The 22,700-nt window shown below is 34.5% G+C and overlaps 1 protein-coding gene across 3 annotated transcripts in view; it reads left to right on the top strand.

Annotated features, from left to right (window-relative positions):
- Positions 1 to 6,837, top strand: part of LOC136990482 (BTB/POZ domain-containing protein 17-like) — a 62,765-nt gene extending 55,928 nt beyond the window's left edge. For 2 of the 3 annotated variants that reach the window (XM_067288866.1, XM_067288867.1), the window contains one exon: positions 5,735 to 6,837. In XM_067288866.1, the coding sequence (XP_067144967.1) occupies positions 5,735 to 6,566 (832 nt within the window). In that variant the 3' untranslated portion in view covers positions 6,567 to 6,837. Of the gene's footprint in view, positions 1 to 2,840; positions 3,868 to 5,734 lie in introns of those variants that run through there. The other variant, XM_067288868.1, reaches the window with a different exon arrangement.
- The last annotated feature ends 15,863 nt before the right edge of the window (positions 6,838 to 22,700 follow it).

The following is a 22,700-nucleotide window of genomic DNA, read 5'->3' as shown; positions in this document are numbered from 1 at the left end:
AAATAAAACTAATTTCCATAAATTGTATTGTTAATGTAAAACTATTTCATCACACCTAGCTCTATGGTTTTTATATTTGACAAATTTTTTATCAGTAATAGATTACTGTATTTCTACATGGTCAGCCACAGATCAATTGTATATTAATAGATTAATAACTGAAATATCCAAAACTCCCACACTTCCAATAAATTATATCATTTGCCATATATATATATATATGCCCTAATCATATATCTTGATCAACTTCTATTTTACAAATATTATAATGTAATTTTTAGTGTGAGTACCAATATTTTTAACCAAAGTAGGTCATGTATCTATCAATCATATAATTGATTGAATCTTTCTCATTATTCCTTCTGTAGGATTCTACCTGTGTTTATCCTATTTAAAATACCTATGCTTAGAACATAAATGACTTCAAAACCATAATAACAAAAAATGCTGTTTATTTATATAGTGGATGATCGGTTAATGAACATAATCTGTTCCAAGACTTTGTTTGCTATCCAAATTGTTTGTTAACCAAGTATCGATTTACCATAAGTTTTTATGGGAATTTGATTAATTCGTTCTGCAGACCCCAAAAAATAATAAAATATATACTTTCTTACTATGTTTATTTATATGTAATAGTAAAAATACATATATACACAGTCTTGCATTTTTATTAGTCATGTTTTTTTCATTTGTGGGGGTTAAAGAATCTGTCTAATGCCGATTGCTTTTCTGTCTTCTTCAGGATTTTTCAGAAGTAATTAATAGCATTGTAATTGTAGAGATCCCTAAGCCTATTAACCTCAACCTGGTTTGGATGCCATTCTAAGACCACTGTTCTGACATCCTCCCACTTCTTTAAAAGATCTTTAATAGCAGATATCGGCATTAATCCTCTTTTGCAGAAGAAAACATATCTCACTGAGTTTCTTGGTGTTCTTCTGTCAACAGATCTGTTTCAGGTTCCATTATAAGCTCTTCAATGTTCTTTATTTCTCAGATGTGATTTTTTTTTTTTTTTTACTCCTTAGGCTGCTTGAGTTTTCTTGATTATACTATATTTTTCTTAGCTAAGATTGAACTGCAGCCTACTGTAGACCTGTTCAAGCCATACTGCCCAGCAACATCAGACATCTTCTGCCCACTCTCTACCATTGCTATTATACTCTCACCTTTCAAAAACAAAAACTGACACAAAACTTAATGAGTGCCTGCCTGACAGTCTTGTGAATACTATAAAAGAATTATTTTTGTCAGAAAAGAATAGGTTGGAATTACAAGGGAGAGTTTCAAAGTTTGGAGGAATACTATATACTGGGTTGAGCATTGATGTCAATGTCTTCCGCACTCCAAAAAGTTTCGAATTGTTGCCTGAAGTCAAGGGAAGACCAATTGGTATTCATTATTTTACATCACTTCTTGTTGTGTTTGTTCTGTGAGTTGTTCGTTGTCTGAACATAAGAATCTTTCCTGAAAGTGTTCGTTATCCGATTTGTTCGTTAACTGATCACCCACCCACTGTATGTATATTATTAATTACAATATAACAAGTATGGAATGTGTAATGCACTGAAAATATTTTCTGGAGGTTTACATTCTCTAATGTAGCCTTAGAAATTTCAAATTTTGTAAAACTGTTCTTGAAATTGATATAACAATGTAGAATTTTATGTAGTATATCAGGAAGTATTGCATATTGTATTGTTTCTGTTAAAAAATAACACTTTTAGCTAGTTCAATAATATGGTTAGTGTTATAATTGATTTTAGTTTTTCTTACATACTTACATATAATCCTTTTAAACCTAGTCTTTAGATTTTTATTATTTAAATAAACAACACACTTCAGAATTTGTTGCTTTAAGTTTTCAATAAATTTTGAAATTACTGTGTTTCTGTGCATGTAACCTGCAGAAAATTGCTAGAAATTTTGTTGTAGCAATTTTGTGTAAGCTGCCTACTGTATTTATCTCCTGCTTATGGGAGTAGTCATTGTTTCATATGTGCAAGTTTGTGATTACATTTTAAAATTAACACACAACCTGATCCCTTCAAATTGACTTTTTAATAGAGATAACTTGTAGGCTGCATCCACAAAATACAGTAAATAACTTTTTTGTTCTGCTTGAAATTTATAAAATTTATTTGATCATAACATGATTGTGTTCTTTACATGTTTTTAGTGTGTTGTCATTTAAGATTAAAAGGAAATAATTACACTCAAACCTGTTTTTGTGCGGTCTATTTTTGTGCGATTTGTTTTGTGTGATTTTTTTTGTGCGGTATATGAATTTCAATGAAATTAGTATACTGCACAAAAATAATTGCTCAAAACACATTGCACGTATAAAAAATCGCACAAAAATAGACCGCACAAAAACAGGTTTGAGTGTATTTATAAATGGAAATTTCTAATGAACTAATTTTCAATATATTTTTTTATTTACATTTCAAAAGTGGATAATTGATTCATTAATAAGTTCTTACTTTTAAATTAATTATAATTCATAATTGCATGTCTATATTTTCTGTTCTTTTATAGAATGATGTACTCTATGTAAAATTATTTTCTTTTAACAATGTGATGATATTTGTCAATAAATTTGTCTTTGTGTTCATTAAATATTGGTTATGCAGGGAATCAAGCCATGCCTTATTTTTATTTTGTTGGGTTTATGGGGGTTGGATTCAGTCAGTGCTTCTGGAAAATTGCTTTATTTTCAACAGAATGAATATTTTGTTTATAAATATCTGAATATAATATCTATAAATTATTATTTGTATTTTTAATTTAGTAGTAACAGTTTATAAAAATATATATGTATATGTATTTTTTTCTAGTTGTGTGGCAAAATGGTTATTCATACAAGAAGTCAGATTGAAAAGCCAGTGTGAGCCAGATGAAGAATTACAGTTTGGTAAACTTGTTACCGACGTCATGTCGTACGTTCGTTTTCCCATGATGTCACCACGTCAGTTAGCTAGTCTTCTCATTCATCCTCTTACAAGTCGTTTTAAGGATTTTTTTGTTGAGCAAATGGTTTTTGCTATGGCTTTCCACTCTAATAAGTGTAATGAAAAAATTCAACAGGCTTTACAGTCGCCTGGTGGTCAGTTGCATTTTACCCCAAGATTATATACGACAGAATTGTGGAGTGCTTCTCTGAGCATAGAAAATTATCCTTCGTTACCCACGTATGGGTTAAGAACACTGGTCTTTACTACACCAGCCAGTTTTGCAGAGTGCATATCAGATCACTCTTACGAATGGACGGTGGACATATATCCAAAAGGAGTTTGGTTTAGAAAATTTTATCTCATCGTATGGCAGGGTACTTTAGAAATGCCAGAATCGGTATCAAAAACGGTTAGACTCTCATTAACTTCTAAAGAAAGCAATGATATGGCAAGAGTTTCTATTGGAATCTTGATCTGCGGAAAACAGGACGGCATGGAGCATATTAGGACAGTCGTGAAACAAAACTTTGTTTTTTCTGACGAGGAACGAATGCTCAATATAAACGACCTAATTCCGTACGACGAATTGAATGATCTCCGAGCGGGAAGATCTCCGTATCTCGTCGGTTCCAACTCTGACGTATTAAAACTTCACATTGTCATCACACCTCTGTTTTGTGGATGATGAGACCAGAGAAAATGAAATAAATTCACTGCCTAATTTATCTTATACATAAATTAAGTATTTGTATTTTTACTTCTTTCTAATCAATTTAAGAAATCTGTGTGATTATCTTATTACAGGTCTGGATTTTATGTACACAGTACACAATGTTAAAATTGGGAATGATGTTTTGAACTATAATATATTGTATAATTAATGAAAGGGAAGATTAAATTTATTTTTTTTTTATTAATTTGGAATTTTTTATTTAATAGTTAAATATTCTTAGATGACAAGAAATACCGTGTATTTGTAATAAAGTAATGAAATACCTTTATATTTTAAGTAATATTCTTTCATTTAAAACCCATAACAATAATTTTTTAATCTTTAGTTTGAAACAGAATTTATGCTTAGTTTTATGATTAATTTCCAAACTGATTTAGAGGTACAGTACAACTCCTATAAGAACTTGGAATATTCAAATAATAGAAATTTGATGACTGGTATTATGAAAGATTCTTGTTGTCAGTCAGAAATACATCTGTATTACTAGAAATTACAAATACCTTTATAGACTATTAAAAAGTTTGCCTCTATTACTAATTTTACAAAATAATAGTTAGCTAGAACAATGCATTTTGGACAAATAGAGTTAAATTCCCTGAGAATGTAATAAGCCTGACTGTCAGTTCTGGTTAACTATTATTTTGTAAAACCTTTATAGACTGATTATATTTAATTTAGTTGTTATTTATACATATTTTATGAAGTAATTTCAGTTTTTCATTATTCTGTAGTGTCTCAATTACCTGATATTTCATTTAATTGGTTGTATGCTTTATTCAATATAACCATTTGATCTGTTATATACAAAGTTGTATTGTGCATGCATATACAGTATATGATTTTACCCACCCACACTGCTTATTTGTCTGTTAATGCATAACACAATGCCATAAACATGCAATGTGTGAAGCACTAGCAGAGAGAGATTTTGCTAGTTCTACTCTGCTAGTGATTTATGTTTGTATTGTACTGTACCTATTGGGATCATTTTTTTAATAAAATGTTGTTGCTTGAGCAATGTGGTAAGTGAAGAGAGAAAATTATTTTTTCAGTTAAAAATATTAATAAATCTTCATTTTATAGTTACACCAGAATTTTCATTAACTTTGTGATTTGTTATTCTCTTCCACTGTTTATCATCTACCAGTTCTATTTATACCAAACAATCAAGATTTTACTGTAATAATTCTAAATTATTTAATGTTGAAAATTACTTAGAGCAGTATTTTGTAAATTTAATATAGTTTAGTTTGTCAGTTGCAGATGATCATTTCTGTTGAAAGATATTCCAATCAGTGGCTAGAAGGCTATGCAATATCTTATATTAAAAAAAGTGGGATCGTGGGCAAAAATGGGCAATTGCCTGGGACTCCAAATCAAAAATTTTATTAAAAAATTTTTCCGAAAGAAAAATGTTTGAAGATGACACTATATGCGAGGTCCCTAATTCAAATTTGCCTGGGACCCAGGAAGCTATAACACGCCACAGTGGGATCTAGTTTAATTCTAATTTAGCATTAGGAAGGTAATAAAACCGAATTGGAATTTTTCTATCCATGATGTTGCTCATTCTTTCGTCCTTGTTGGCTGACTTTACTGGTGCAATTTAATCTAATAGGTTTCATACCAAAATAGAATGACTGTATTATTAACTAGCTTCAAATATTTATCACATTATTTTATAAGGCAACATGGAAACTTACTGTATGTCTACTGTACACAATTATGGTTTTAATGTTAATTGACATTGATTCTAACGATCAATTTCAACTTGAGATGCTTTTAACAATTTTATTAATGAATTCATTTTGCTATTCTGTAATAGAAAGTTTTCAGTATATATTTCAGTTACGGATAAATAATAAAACAATGGGATATTTAAATAAGTATATTATATTGATGTATAAAAACATCATATAAAGATAAACGAGAAAAAAGGCAAGCTATTCAAAAGTATGGTGTAGGTATATGTTCATATATAGACATGAAGCTTGAAATTGTTTTTACGAAATTTTCAGACTGATAGTAAATATTTGTCTTTCAGATACGTAGCAAAATGGCTATTCGTTCAAGAAGAGCATCTGCGCGAAATCTACGAAGAAGAAGAAGCCACGCAGAAATTTGCTACTTTAGTCACTAGCGTTTTATCTCACATAAGGTTCCCGATGATGACACCCAGACAGAGAGCGAGTCTATCGAATCATTCTCTCGCCTGCCGTTTCAGGGACTTCTTTTTGGGTGCCATGATGTTCGCTATGAACATCAACGAACGGCAAACCTCTCCCAATTTAGATCTTTTCGTACCGCGATTGTACACGTGCCCGACTTGGTGCACGCAATTTGTGGTGGAGAATTACCCTATCTTAACGGCCTACAGTTACAGGACATTAACGTTTAGCACACCTTCGAGCATCGCGGAATGGGACAATTGTCATCAGACGAAAATCAATTGGACGATGGATATATATCCCAAAGGCGTGTGGTTTCGTAAATTTTATCTCCTCTTGTGGAGAGGAAGATCGGAAATGCCCGAATACGTCATCAAATCCGTAAGAGTGTCGGTATCTCCCGACATTTCCGACGAAACCATTAGAGCCACTGTGGGTGTCCTGGTATGCGGGAAGGAAGATAGCACGGAGCACATCCAGAGAGTGATTTCCAAAGAGTTTCTGTTTACCAACGAAGATCGAGTGTTAAATCTAGAAGACGTAATTCCGTACGAAGAACTGAATTGTTTCCGATCTTCTTACCTAGTGGGCGAAAAATCCGACACGTTGAGGATCATGGTGGTGGTCCTTCCCACGTTGTCCACTTGCCGCGACACCGGACAGAAGCCAAATATTCCGTCCAAATATATCTGTGATACGATGGTCTGACGACCATTGCGCTAGATTCTACTTTAATGTTTCGTTCGAGTCCGAGTCGGAAAATTTCAAATTACGCACGAAGCGGGTTAGCGGATAAATTCTGGACGACAAGTATTCTGGTAACACTGCCTGCTTAATTTGCATTTACAAACCCCGAACCTTCTGTAAATTTAAGATTGTAAAATTCTACGACTTGATATATGTTTATTGTATTTGTAAACATTTTAAAATATTTGTATAAAAGCTGTACAGAATCGGGAAATAAAATAATATATATCTATATACTGTATGTATATAAATTATAAATGTGACTTTGTTTATATACAGCTTATTACAATTTTTTTTTCAATTTGAGAACCGATCTTAGATTTTCTTTTGTTACGTTAAACTATATTTATTATAAAAGTGACAATTCGCCGTACAGTTTCTTTGCTACTGATTCTTAATAATGTTTTCGATTTATTTTGAATAAAGATTTGCAAAATAATTTATTAATTGTTTGAAGAAAGGTGCATTTGATTTCGCTTTTGATGTATCAAAATCCAAATACTCCAAGCATGGAAGTTTGTAAAACATACTGGAAATACTTAATTCAACTTTTTCCTTGGCAGCATCTTACTAGTATGTGGTTTGAGGTGTTCTCGCTCATTTCATCTTCATATACCATATAAACCATGCGATGTATAGTACGCTACGTGGAATCGAGTGATGAAAAATTCCAATTCCCGTATTAGTCGAATCGAGATTACAAAGTTTATAAACAAATTTATGAAGTAATTATAAGTGCCAAAAGTAATAAATTAGTCTCTACTATAAGCACTCATTTAGATTATTACAGAAAAAACGAGTCTTCATCTTGCATCTAATTGTGGAAAACGCAAATTCATATTCCCAAAAGGAAATGAAATAATTCATTAGTCAAAGTTCATTTCCCAATTTTGTGTGTACATGATTGGATGAAAACCCGTTCTTGGCGATAGAGATGGTTCCGAAACTAGCAAGAATGACAAGTTTCTTCATTTGCTGCTATGTTGATTAATGCATAAAATAACTTTTTATTTCGTATTTTTAGTTTTTACAAGAATCCTGTTCCAAATTACTTTTAAACAATTTACATAATCGTAGGCAAGAAAGTCAAAGAAAAAGTGAACTCTACCAGTAAGAGGACAGAAAATTCATTTTTTTATTTTAAAAAATAACAGATAGATTAAGAATAAAATCCTAAAAATTTACCTCTAGCCAACTTTACCCATAATTTAAAATTGTTCGTACATAACATTTACAACTTAATCGTTGATTCCATTATCAAACGGAGCAAAGATGACCGGAATTAACAATTTTAATTCTTTAAGTACAGTACGTTGGGGCACTTGCCTTTTTTGTCTGTGCTGTCCTTTTCCTAATCCCCAAGGGGATCCAAATACCATTAGGGACTTTCTGAAAATTACTTCCGCATTTTTATTGAAATTTTTACTCCCTCCCCTCTTCGAACGTCCAACAAAACTCGACCCCCCTTAAATCCTTTATCATTTTATGAATGATGTATGTTTCGTTTCTACTTATGGTGTCTAAGAAATTTTGAAATAAATATAATAAAATTCATAAACTGTTTAAAATTTAATGAAATGAATGTCCACCGAAGCTCAACCCCTTCCCCTTGTCAGACTCTCCTCTTTCTTTCAGTGTGGACGTCCTTTATCGACAAACAGAAAATTCGTGACTTCTTTCATATTGTGCAAATATAAAAGAAACTGATGAACGATATTTGCCCATCGTCCCACACAACTTCGTCGTGCGTTAAACACATTCCTTGTTTTCGGGGGCAAGTTAGCCCTCAGTTCAACCAGCGCCACCTTGATCCGATCTTCTCGAATCATAAGCTTGATACTTCTCGCTTAATGTGTGGGCACCGTGCTTACGTGTAATGGTAAACAATTGAACAATTCGAAGTACTTAGAATATTTTTTTCCTTTTCGTCTAAGACGTCAAAAAACGTTACAGCTTTAAGAAAATGTCAAATTCTCACAACCTTCCGACATCGCGGATGGATGTCACCGAATACCTCTCGATTTCGATAAGGATTAAGGATTCAGAAATACTTTTTGGAACTTGGTCGTCTTTTATTTTTGTTGTCGTCTTATCACTGGATGATATTTTCGGATAAGAAAGAATAATACCTACGACATTCTCCACCTGCCACCCCCGGTTTGAAATGTTGCGCGTGCTGTTTCTGAACGGAGAGGGAAGCTCGTTGGAAAATATAAGGTGGAAGAAAACACAAAAGTGGAATTTATCGACTTCGCGGATAAAACGCAGGTAAAACATTTGTTTTTTAATGTAAATTCGTGAATTAAACTACAGTCAAACCTGTTTTTATGCTGTCTTTTTTTGTGCAGTATAGTTGGCGACTAGTCTCGTGCGATTTGTCATGTCTCACGTTGACTTATTATAGCTAAATAAACTTACGATAATAAGTTCATTTATGCTATAATAAGTTTATTGCATGAATATGCGAAAAATGAAATAATTTATTTTTTAAGTCAACAAAACACCACCTGGACAAAAATATGTAAAACAGACGATAGACGAGACGATGCAGTTAAGTGCTGACATCTGTTGTCAATAAATTCTATTTCGTACGGTTTTGAGTTATTTTCTATGTGAGACTTTTTTATGCGGTCCCTATTGACCGCATAGAAAATATATTTTTTAATTGTGTTGCGAAAACTATTTTTTATAGCCACTCGTGAAGTTTCGTGCGATTTTTTTATGCGGTCCCTATCCACCGCATAAAAACAGGTTTGACTGTATTTGTTCTTGTAAAGAAGAAAAATAGTTGTATATGATGCTTTCTCGTTATTGTCTGAACATATAACAATAATAAAAACAACTACTTACTGCATTCAACACATTTATATTGCACTTCTACTCGCTGCAGGAACAGAAGAACAGACAAGTAACTAGTTCGTTTTTTTTTTTTTAAATAGTATTTAAGTATCGCCAATTACCGAGTCACTGAGACAAGTGGCGATGTAACAAGATTAGTAGAAAAAACCAATATTTATTTTTTATAATTGTTTTAATTATTTATTTAATTTAATACTTTAATTCCATTATTTTAAGTAATTTTAATTTAATTATTTAAAAATTTCGAGGCACCCGCTTTGAGAACCACTGATCTAAGCAAAACTTCCGATAGTAGACCTCTAGATGAGAAAAAATACACGAAATATCAATGAGAAGGCGATGCGTGTAAAAATGGTGATTGCGAATTGGATTTCGTTCAATAATTAACAGTTGTTTCGGGAGTAAGGCGTATTTCTGAAATTATCATATAGATGGCAACCCCCGCAGGGAATTATGGTACAAAACGGTTGACACTAGGGGTAGCAGTGGCTGATTAGAACATAGCAGTTTGTAACCTCTGGGATTTATTTTCCACCCTCAGAATCGATTTTACTGTTTGTTAGTACTTCGATTTCTTTGTAATTCCGACGAATCTGGTTGTTTTTAGTTGGCAATCTATGTCAAGTGTCACATGTGATTGATTAAGTCCGGATATTTTGCGTCTTCTGTTAATTTTTATTCCGCGGAGACGATTGGGGATTATTACTTTCCCGGCTGTTATAACAGAGGGAAAGTATGGCAATCGGCAAAAAAATGACCCCCCAGACTTTAACATTTTTGGGCTTAGAACACTTTGAAATGTCGAAAAACGCAAAACAATTGGGGGGTTATTTCTATATGTATGAATGTTAGCGTTGGGGCACGATTTTGTTTATCCTGTTCGAAGCTTAATAACTCCTGTGCTTTTTGTCGAAAATTTCTGAAATTTTACAGGGAGGCTTGTTTATTAGGGAGATCAATGCTAATTAAATTTTGGTGGTTATAGGTCGAGGGGTGGGAGATAATGTGAGTCGTGTGTATCTCCAGTAGGATCGGGCTTAATGACGATTTTACTCGTTATTAGCATTTACAATTTTTGATAAAACCCATCCCTACCCTGAAAATTAGGTTGGTACGTATGGGTTAAGAGGACGCCAGTCGGAAATTGCGAATTTTCCGAATAATGCAAGCTTTTATTTTTCAAATTTAAAACAATTGTTAAATCAAACAATAAATTAAAGATTTACAAAAGGGTTAGTTTTAATATTTAACAAATTTCAAAAACTGCTTCTTACGATTACAGATAATGTTACCTATGGTGCCAAAATGGCGGCTCGTCTCTGATTCCAGCAAACAGAAGAAACAGTGGGGACGCACGTTCTAACCTAACCTAACCTTTTCTAATAAATTACCATAATTATTAGAATAGGTTAGGTTAGAACGTGCGTCTCCACTGTTTCTTCTGTTCGCTGGAATCAGACATGATATCAATAATCATCCTTCTTGCTGTTTTTTTCATTTTTCTTCTTTTTACAGTTAAATTTACTAGTCTATTGTTATTTAGATAATTTCATTCAAAAACGCGATTTTGATCGCAGTTTCCGACTGGCGTCCTCTTAACCCATAAGTACCATTAGGTTTTTGTCATTTTATAATAGTTATAAGTATAAAAAGTTTTTAAAATAAAATATCGTAATAAATATTGCCGGGAAAGTTATGCAAGTCTTTGCTGAATTTTGTATTAGAGAAGTCGAGCCAGACTTTCGAGAAGAACAACCGGAAAGTGACTACAGCCAAAAACTTTATTCTCACCGCTAATGGGTGCTACAAAGAATAAAATTAACGCAGAAGCTCTTCCGGCGTTACAGATTTGTCAACAGACACTTTAGCCCTAATGTATGTGATAGATATTTTGCTAAATGCAAATCGCTTGCGATTAATTCCTTTGTCTTTGGTAACGAAGGAGTGGCCCGCAGCCTCTTGTAGACTAATTCCTCAAATATTTTTGCCACGATTTTCGGTCGATAATTTGTGATCTCTGTTTTACGAATAGGATTTATAACGTTGCCAGGGAAACTGTGTGTAAATACGTCGTCTTCGTGGCGTGCCGTGACATTTGATGACAGGGAAGCTGTGTTTCTGTAAGAAGCCGACTTCCAGGGGCAATCAGTTAATTGCGCATCAATGATGGTCTAGGGCAGTGGTTCTTAACTAATTAGGTTAAGTTATAAATCTAGTCTACTCATGATTCACATAATCGGGCGAGGTCGGCCGAATATCTAGCATGCAGGCGGCTAACAGCCCAGAACCAGTCCGGGATATAAAATTGGACGCTTTACGCGTGTGTTGCTTCTACCAGCTAAACCGTGTGAGGTTGGTGCTCTGTAAAGCGCATGCGCCAATGCCTATAATCTGGCTGCTTGGAAGCTGACCCGGTTTCGACATTCCTTCCACCACTGGATTATTCGAATATACAATAGCAATCTTATCGTTTTTTTCACACGTAGTATAGAAATTTGCAATAAGATACATAATGCAGTTATAATAAAATATTAATTTTAATTAATTCAAAGTACGTTAGAATATGAAAATTTATATTTTAGAAAATACAAGGGAAGGTCATTGGAAGGTGGAAGCGGCGCTTCCATCGCTTCCAATGACGGCACGCCACTGGTTTTTACTGCGTTAAAGAAGAGGAAGCAACATTATTGGGCTGCAATTTGAAAAAAATTGTAGGCCAATAAGTTCTCACTGTCGTCCGCCCGTCCTTCTTGAATCTCGAGAACGGAGTTAGTTAGATGAAAGTTGGGACCAGATAAGGAAAGCTTGGGGGCAGGAGACCCCGATTAACTATATACGAACTTCCGATGCAAACCGGAAGACACGTTATTTCAATTAAACGTTTTTACCCCGAAAGAAGTTAGACAGATGACCGGCACGACTCTATTATTAAAGGAAAAGTAGGATGTACGGGGGTAGGCCACTACTGGAGAGCATATATTTTAAATTAAATAAATTAAAAATATGATTAAAAATTGCAACCCGGCATTGTGACCATGTTACAATAAATAATTGCTCGTTAGGTTTAGAATACTCGACACCGATACTTAATATAAAAACTTATTGTAATAAAGCAATCTTTTAAGTATGTCAAAACTTAAAACACTTTTAAGAAGCCAGCTGAATTAAGTGTTATATAAATCTAAATTTTGGACCAAGTTAAAAGCTATTTGGAATCTTAAGGTTTTGAAAACGAACGTTTGTTTTCATTACGTGCACCAAAAACGGTTGTTAAGAAGTTTCGAAAACTTATTACGGTGTATTTTTTAACCTCTTTTATCATTTAATCAAAGCCGGAGCGTTTAGTTTGTTGCTTTATTAAATGTTTAATAACGTGCCGGTGTCAGACTTTCATAGAGGCAAACGTTAGTCCTTAATAAATTAAAAATGCAAAATAACTAATACAGCGCCCTAATATTATTTCATGTCTTATAATTGATATAAGGAAAGATGCCGTAAAAATGTTTCCGTTTCCATTAAATTTGAAAATGAGAATTTTTAAGTCAACTATTGAAATATTCTCTGATAAACTAATGATATTCTATTAACTACCATATAAATGTCAAAATTAATTAAATTCTTCGGTCGTGGGTACTTCGGCTATTCTTTGTTATTGCCACCTACGGAATCCGAACACGCTGTATTTGTAGAAGTGATTAATAAGTTGTCTACGTCTTAAATAGAAATAATATAAAACTTAAGTAATGTCAAATAAATATAAAATAGCTAGAACTTTTTGTAAAATAATAATAAAATACTGTACTTGAAACGATGGCCATTTTATGATAGAAACGTTATCTGATCTATAATAAATATTATATGATACAATTGACATATTTGAAAGATATACGTAATTGATGTTAGGTCGTCAATACCCATAGATGTGATATATAGCTAATTAATAGATCGGAAGATATGTTGAAATAAAAATTGACAACGCTTCTCTTAAGTATATAGCTTCTATATATGAAAAAAATAGATACGTCAGTGTATTTATTTGGAAAAATGAATATCCTCTAATAAAAGATTAGATTTGATATAAATATAATTTATTGTAACATTTTCAATTAATATATCAAACTGAAAGTGTTGCTAAAACACAAACGTATTCGGAGAGTCTCAGTTTGTTTTGTTCAGTGGTGGCGCCGCTGTCGCCGCAGATCGCCATTTTGAATATCGATGTAATCGTCTCTTCTGGGCGGTAAGTTTCAAATATTAAATTTTATATAAGAATTAGTTGTGTTACTTTCGTCATTAATGCTCGTTCACATCGCATCTTAACCTTATATGGCGCAGTCGACAATTAAAAGAACATTTTATTAAGAAATTTGTCAATATTAAGATTTTACAACTGCATTCCAATACTTCGTTTTGCCTGTCGCCATTAACGACGAATAATAATCAAGAGTTTAGTTTTGTTCGAATGTATCAAACAGAAGATATAAATTCGAAGAAGAAGAGTATTACTAATATTGTAAATGATAAGTAGAAAAAGAATTATCTTTAACGTTAAAATTTGCTCGCTGTTACGTAAGCCTAACACTCTTCAGACGTTTCCCGCCAAGAACGCTAAGTAGATCTCGCCAAGATCGGTCGCCTATCAACACGAGCATTTTGTTATAAATTTGCATTTCCGGTGAAAGTTGAAAACTTCGCTTCAGAATTATGACAACCATAAACGACGAATTGAACTCTAACGCCAGAAGAAATAAAACATTTTACTGTCGCCCAGTTGAAAGCTGATTTACGTTTGCGGAATCTTTCTATTGCTGGAAGCAAAGACTTTATCATCCACAATGCGAGAAATTAATATAAAAAGAAAACAGCAGGGAAATTTAGACGAACTCGCTGTTCTTAGGATGCTATCAAGTGACGAAGATGATAATGCTAAAATAATTCCTGACAGCGCAGAATTATTAAAGCAAATCCAACTATTACAAAAACAAGTTGAAACCCTAAAGAATCGCACCAATACACTACAAATTCCTGCACCTACTTCGCAACTGGATCGTAATATTGCCGCAGTTCTGACCACGCTAATGGAATCTCAAAAACAGTTGATTGAGAGAGAAATAAATTCGCCAAGTACTATTCAAATCACGTCAGCTAATGACCCAGCAAATTCCATTCCGATATTTCGTGGTGATATGATTGATAATGCGCTCGAGTGGTTAAAAGAGGTTGAAGGAATTTCAACATTGGCAAACTGGACTGATGAACTCAAATTGACTAATGGTATCTCACGTCTCGCTGGATCTGCTAGAAATTGGCAATTAACTCAAGATTTACAATAACTTTACAATAATTGTTACAATAATTGCCGTTACAATAATTGGATAGAGTGAAAGTTGCCCTTACATCAAGATTTAAAAGGCGTATTACTATGCAAGAATTTTTACTTTATCAAGCTGATCGGAAACTGAAAAGGAACGAAAGCTTAGTTGATTACATATATGCCAAAGACGCTCTCCTGGAAAAAGCTCCTTTCACTATCCCACAGCCAGATCGAATTTCAATGATCATTGGTGACATTACCGAAGAAAAATGGCAAATTGCTTTAGCTACACAGAACTCTAATACTGTTGAAGAGTTAATTGACAGAGCAACGGCTCTTGATGCAATTCGAAACATGCAGCACGAAAATAAATCATTCCACCCTTACGGATCACGTTCATCACCGAAATTTACACCAAAATCTAATGCGTATAATGAACAGCTTCGTAAATATATCCCTGAAACTGATGTTCGAGATATCACCTGTTGGAGATGTGGAACCAGAGGCCACGCATCGTTCGTGTGCAGTTTACCGCCGCCTCAAAAAGATTCACCAATTGCTCACCCAAAAAATTCACCACGCCGTTTTCAAGAAATTCAGAACCGTCAAACGAACGATTCTTTTCAGCATATCGAAAACACAACCAATTCCAATATTCCTCACCACGTGGCACTACAGGCTCAAATTCTACAGATTTACGTCGCAACACTAATCGAAATTCTGAAACAAGACCACAGCCTAAAAGAACGAATCACTCTAATTCTATAAACTGCATTAAGACCGATATTAAAAAACGTGCTTTAATACCTGCCGCCATTAACAATCAAAGCGAAGTTCAAGCACTTTGTGACCCATGTGCAGATATCACAGTTATTCAACAATCGTGTGTTCCACCTGATTGTGTCATTCATCCGTGGACTGATGGTGAATTCCAAGTTATTGATCACAAAATAAAGCCCATAGGTTGGATATCCTTAAATATCAAGATTGGAAACATTGATTATCTGATGCTAAAAATTTGAATTTGCAAACAACTTCCATTTTTGTTAATCCTAGGATTCGACTTGCAACAACAAGTCCAAGCTAGATTCATTTACGATCCTAACGGCTCATTATGTATCTCTACACCATCTACACTTCATCTGTACGAATGTATTCATGCGTCACAGTATTAGCTGTACTTCTTCAAATGATCTCTCATTATTGCCATTAGATGATGTTACTTTACCATCAGAAGTGCCAAATTGTTTTAGTCCCCAAACGCAATTAATTCCAAAATCCACAGGATTATCAAAGGATCAGCAAAGCCAACTCGACGCCATTATTCGAACATTTTCCGACGTCTTCTATTCTGAAGTTGATAACATTGGATTATATCCATACCTAGAATTCACAGTAGATTTACAACACGACAAACCTATTAGGTGCCGACCGTACCGCCTCACGGAGCCCGATCGCCAGTTTCTTCTTCTTCTTTAATGCTGCCGAATGGCGTTTGCGACTTCATATTGATCTAGTTCTCTGTCTTGCACTGTGTGTAGAATTTGTTCTGTTGTCATGTGAAGCCAGGTGTTGATGTTGTCTAGCCAGGCCATTTTCGGTCTGCCTGGACGTTTCTTGCCTTCAATCCTGCCCTCCAGGATGAGTGGCAGTAGATTGTATTTTTGGTGGTTCCTAGTGATGTGGCCTAGGTATTTGCATTTCCTGCTGATGATGGTTCTGATCAGGTCCCGGTCCGTGTGCATGTTCTGCGGGATCTGTGCGTTGGTTATTTTGGCCGTCCACGGGATTTTCAGCATTCTTCGGTAGAGCCACATTTCGAAGGCCTGTAGCTTTTTTGTAGTGGCTGATGTTAGAGTTTATGTTTCTACACCATAGAGCAGGATTAGCCAGATGTAGCATTTCAATGTGCGTAATTTGAGCATGATGTTCAAGCTTCTGTCGGTAAGGAGTGTTTTCCATTTGGTGAATGCGTGCTTGGCTTGTTCGATTCTGCTCTTGATTTCGGCCTCGTGGTTCAGGTGGTCATCAATGAGTACTCCGAGATACTTGAAGCGGTGTACTTGCTCCAACTTTTCGTTTTTTAATTTGATTGGGATTTCGCTTGGAGTTGATGCTCCACTCACGAATCCATTAGATCTAGAATGTGCTGGGTCATCCACCGTTGTTTCTTTTTCGGTGCCTGATGTCCTAGCAGGGTTTCTGCTGTTTCATTGATGCACTGTTTAAGTGAACGCCCGAATGCTTGCACGTCTGTTGTTGATGCTTCGATCGATTGGATTGTAGTGTTGAGATGAAGCTGTAATCGTTGCCTGATGGTGTTGTTCTTCAGCTTTTCCAGATCGATTCTTTTTGTTGTGCTTGTGCGTTTTGCTGATTGTAGTTTAAGGCGTAGTGTTGCTGTTACTGGGTTCTGGTATGATGATATATCAGCTCCAGGGTATGTTTTTGCCTTGAGGACACTTGATTTATATCTGGTGTTGATTAAGATGTAGTCAATTTGGTTCCTGACTATATTTTATTTTAAATTTTTAAAATATTTTTAACGATTATAAAATGGCAAATAGCTTAATTCTGAGGGAAGGAATGGATTTTATAAAAAAAAAATTGTAAATGCTAATAACCAGTAGAATCGTCAATAAGTCCACCCTACTGGAGATACACGCAACCTTCTTTATCTCCCTGCAGAATTTCGGAAATTTTCGACAAAAAGCAGAGTAGTTATTAAGCTTCAAACAGAGTGAACAAACTCCTGCCCCAAACACACATACGTCCATACATACAGAAAAAAATATCGAAGTATTTTGCGTTTCGCGACGTTACAAGATTCTCTGAGTTCAAAAATGTAAAAATCTTGGGGGGTCACTTTTTGACCGATGGCTATACTTTTCATCTGTCATATATAACAGCCGGGAAAGTAATAGGAAAATATAGTTTTGTGTTTTGTTTGTCTATCGCCAGGGAGAAAGGCAATTTGTCGGAAATTTTGTTAGCATTATTAGGCTAAATGGGATTTAATAAGATTACTTCGACACGATAATGCATTTCTTTGTATACGAAGGATGTAAATTTAAAGAGTACAACATCTAAATTAAATTATAATATGACTGGGTACGAAATAATTGAACGAATAAACAATAGAAACAATTTGTATTATAGAACGGTAATATCTGGCCAATTGTTGGAATTACAAGTCGAAAAATGGCAGAAGAATTTGACAATTTTCATGTGAGATGTGCAATTTGTTTGGAGATTTTTTGAAAGCGCACTTCAGACAGATAAACGAAGGTCCACGAAGACAGATAAACGAAAGTTCTTTTTCTTTTTTTTCATGCGCTTTAACTGTTCGGTGCTATCTTTTCTCGGCACATTGCACATCGAACCAGCGGAGGTTTTTATTGTTTAAATATCAATTTCTTTAAAAAAACTTTTTTTTTCTTAAAAATTAATTGATTTAACTTCACAGTTAGTTTAACCGTTGTTATCTTGTCTGTACCGCATTTTAACGCATCTTAAACGGTTAAACTAACTGTGAAGTTAAATCAATTAATTTTTAAGAAAAAAAAGTTTTTTTTAAAGAAATTGATATTTAAACAATATAAAGAAACCGCATCATTAATATCTAATACTTATAGGAGGTTTTTATGTTGGAATTTTTGGCGGCCTCCTCGCATGGTCTCATGTGTTTATGCAGTTTCGAAACTTGTTTTGTTTTCTCACACGAATGGCAGATGGCGTAATGTGTGACCATGAACGTCCTTATTTCCTTTATTCAATTGTCACTTTTATTAATTCTGCCCATCGGTGAGCGACACATTGGGCAGACATTCATGATGTTTCTGACCCCCTCGATACACGTCTTGCAGTAGAGATGGCCGCAAGGCAGGGACACCGTGCCGTTGTTTATCTCCAAACAAATTGCACATCTCACATGAAAATTGTCAAATTCTTCTGCCATTTTTCGACTTGTAATTCCAACAATTGGCCAGATATTACTGTTCTATAATACAAATTGTTTCTATTGTTTATTCGTTCAATTATTTCGTACCCAGTCATATTATAATTTAATTTAGATGTTGTACTCTTTAAATTTACATCCTTCGTATACAAGAAATGCATTATCGTGTCGAAGTGGTCTTATTAAATCCCGTTTAGCCTAATAATGCTAACAAAATTTCCTACAAATCGCCTTTCTCCCTGGCGATACAGACAAACAAAACACAAAACTATATTTTTCTATTACTTTCCCGGCTGTTATATATGACAGATGGAAAGTATAGCCATCGGTCAAAAAGTGACCCCCCAAGATTTTTACATTTTTGAACTCAGAGAATCTTGTAACGTCGCGAAACGCAAAATACTTCGATATTTTTTTCTGTATGTATGGACGTAAGTGTGTTTGGGGCACGAGTTTGTTCACTCTGTTTTAAGCTTAATAACTACTCTGCTTTTTGTCGAAAATTTCCGAAATTCTGCAGGGAGATAAAGAAGGTTGCGTGCATCTCCAGTAGGGTGGATTTATTGACGATTCTACTGGTTATTAGCATTTACAATTTTTTTTATAAAATCCATTCCTTCCCTCAGAATTAAGCTATTTGCCATTTTATAATTGTTAAAAATATTTTAAAAATTTAGAATAAAATATGATAACAGATGGCGACACCAAATGTCGCCGGAAAAGTTAGACAACTCGTTGCTGAATTTTTAATTAAGTAAAATAATATTCATGTCTGTCCTGACTAGGTTTGGTTTGATGAGATACGCAACGCAACGCAACGAGAATATCTTTAGAGAGGACTTTCTATAGGAAACTGGCTTCTATTTCCGTGTTACTAACGTAGAAGTCTGATTGGGCAACTTGTTATAGAGTGCGAACCCGCCGCGAACTGCCAGAGTTCACTGGCTTTATTCATTGAATCACTGGTGAGAGTTCTGACTAGAACTATTGATCTATATAAATAAAAGTTTTGAATCTCAGAAAAGCTAGTCTTAAATCAGAAATATTTAACACTTTTGCATGAAATAAACGTATATTAGTAGTAGTTGTGTGAAGATTAATATTTAAAAATAAAATCCAAAATAATGAAATAATATCTCGTATTAACCATCTTTTATAGCGGAACAGATTTTGATATTTTATTCGTGGCTACACAATCTATATATATATATTATTAAAGTACTTTTCGGACTGCTAGGTGATAAGCGCGCGCCAACAATTTAGTTAATGTAAAGTTGGAAATGTCTATTGTATTTGACATATTCAAATTTACATTTTGTTGTTTTATTTGTATTAAAAGAAAAAAGAGAGAGAATCTGTGAACAACGAATGTAAATATTTTGTACTTATAAAGAATTGAAAAGCAGACCTGCGCCGTTCTAATAACAAATTGGGTGACGCGATGACCCGAACATCTTTGGTACGTCCCGTCACCCAATACATAAGTCTATATACGAGGGTATATAGACTTACGTTCCTTATAAGACTATTATATCGAATTAAAATATGTGTTTTAAAATGTGTAAAGGTGTCTCTAAATCATCATTTAATTTTTATTGGGGGGTATAAAAGTAGCATTTGCCTAAAGGGATCGCGTACCCTTACGGCGATGCCGAAGAAAATAGATCATTTTTTAGTTTTCATTGCACTATTTAACGATAGTTGTTGTTATGAAAAAGTGTGACCAACGGAAAATTAGGAATATATAATAATACTAATTTCAAAATAGAAGCAATTGAATCTCTAATTTTTCAAATTGAATGGTTAAATATTGGTAATAACTCATACAGTGGGTTGATTTTCTGAAATTTCATTTCAATTAAATACTTGTACGTTCGATTTCTCGTTATTATAATGACTTTTTATTTTTCTCGAGCGGTTATCGAGCAACCATCGATTAATTGCAGCTTAAGTAAAACAAAACCGTAAGGAAACAAAAAATTTTGACGCCAATGACGAAAAAGTTTATTCATATAATTCACATATTTGTCGTTTCTATAAATTAAAATAAATTAATTAAAATAGTAATGGTGACAGTCATTTAATTAATATAAAATTAAATATGCAGCGCTTAGGCACGAGTTATTCGCGTAAACACGCGAATATATCGAGAGAGCTTCGCGCTACGAATTTGTTCAGCTGAAAACACTCGTACCGCCGTTTTTCTTAACATATTCGTTTCACTACAAGGATGATCGAGTCTAAACACTCGGATTCTACTATGTCATTATATATTCTGCAGAAAATTAGACTAAAAATTTCACCAGTCCCGAAAAAAGTTAAGTACAGTAATTGATGTAAATGTATTTACAAACAAGTAGCAAAGCAATTACGAACAAACACCGATGTTTAAAAGACTTTTACGTTACGTCACTACAAACTGAAACGTTTCTGAAACGAACTGTGCCGATATAATTCTGTCAACGTGTTTTTCAGGCCGAACACGTGGCTTATAATCACCACTTTACTGAATACAGTCGACTCCGCATAAGTCGACACCCCAAGGGGAAGTGGAAATGTGTGGAGTTATCCGATGTGACGATCAGTGCCGTAACTAGGGCGGTGTCCAGGCACAGGGCGCAGTTCCTGGGGGGGGGCGTATAAATGACCTGGACCAAGTTTTATATCATAGTTTTGGGGCGTAGTTACAGAAGCTCGCACCGGGCGCATAAAAGACTAGTTACGACTCTGGTGACGACTAAAGCGAAGTTGGAAATAAAACCACAAAACTACAATTAATAAAATACAGTAGTGCGTTATACAGTAGTATAGGCTTACAATACATTGTGTCCTCCATTTACAATTACTCTGTAGGTGAAAACCTGAAAAATTCGTTTAGTGTTTGTTTTGAGCACTTAACTGTCTCGACTTTCTTTTTCAACGATCACGAACGCCTCGAAAACATCATCTTCGCAATTGTCAATCGTTGCCAAGTAACGTCTAAGGATTCTTAATGCTTCTAGCGTGAGAAAATGCAAAATTGAATTCTGGTGTGACGTTGATGTAGATTGTATATTTTCTTTTTGTTTATCTGTTATTATTTTATACATAAAAATAACATGTTAAGGCATTTTTATTATAATGTGTATATATATATATATGTATATTAATAATAATAATATATTATTATATTGTTAAATATATTAATTATATATTAATAAATCGAGACCCCTCCTGAAAAAAATAAGTTCGCATCACACGTGCGGAGTGAATTCATTTTTTCAGGAGGGGTGACAACTTATCGGAGTATAGACGGCCGGATGGCCGAGCGGTCAAGGTGGCAGCCTACCGCTCTGGGGGACCCGGGATCGAATCCGAACGGGTCGAAAATCCCCAGCAATTTTTCGAGGGGTGGTCCGTTCGGATATGTCGGGCCCCGTCCCTCACCACCCGGTCGCCCCATTGTGGGCCTGGCCGAACCCATAATGGGCCTTCTAAAAAGAGGCCCTCTTAGTGCCCACAGGGCGGAAAGAGTTAAAAAAAAAAAAACTTATCGGAGTGTGGCACAGCAAAAGTATGTCGACTTATCCAGTGGTGACGAGTTAACCGGAGTTTTTTAACATTAATGCCTATGTAAGTCGGCCGGGACCACAGAAAACTGACTACTTAACCGATAGGGTCGAGTTATCCGGGTGTCGACTTATGTGAACTCGACTGTATGAAGGTATGTGGTCTGTATTTTGCTTTGTATCTCAAGATCGCAAGGATCAAAAAGTTTGAAATTTGGCGGGAATACTTCTATATATGGGACATTTTGCTGTTACAGTTTGGAGATTATAATTGAGAGGGTTCAGAATTAATTAAACTTTTACTCGCTATTGGCATTACAGTTGTTTATTGTTTTTTAATTCATTTCTACTCTAAAAAGTAAGGCTTTTGCCTTGTTTTAGTTTTGGAAATTATAATTGAAATTATCGGACTTGCT

This window comes from Centruroides vittatus, unplaced genomic scaffold, assembly GCF_030686945.1.
Source record: "Centruroides vittatus isolate TY-2023 unplaced genomic scaffold, ASM3068694v2 scaffold_944, whole genome shotgun sequence".
Lineage (NCBI taxonomy): Eukaryota > Metazoa > Arthropoda > Arachnida > Scorpiones > Buthidae > Centruroides > Centruroides vittatus.
Note: the sequence above shows the minus strand (reverse complement) of the source record. Positions and strands in the feature narration are given on the sequence as shown.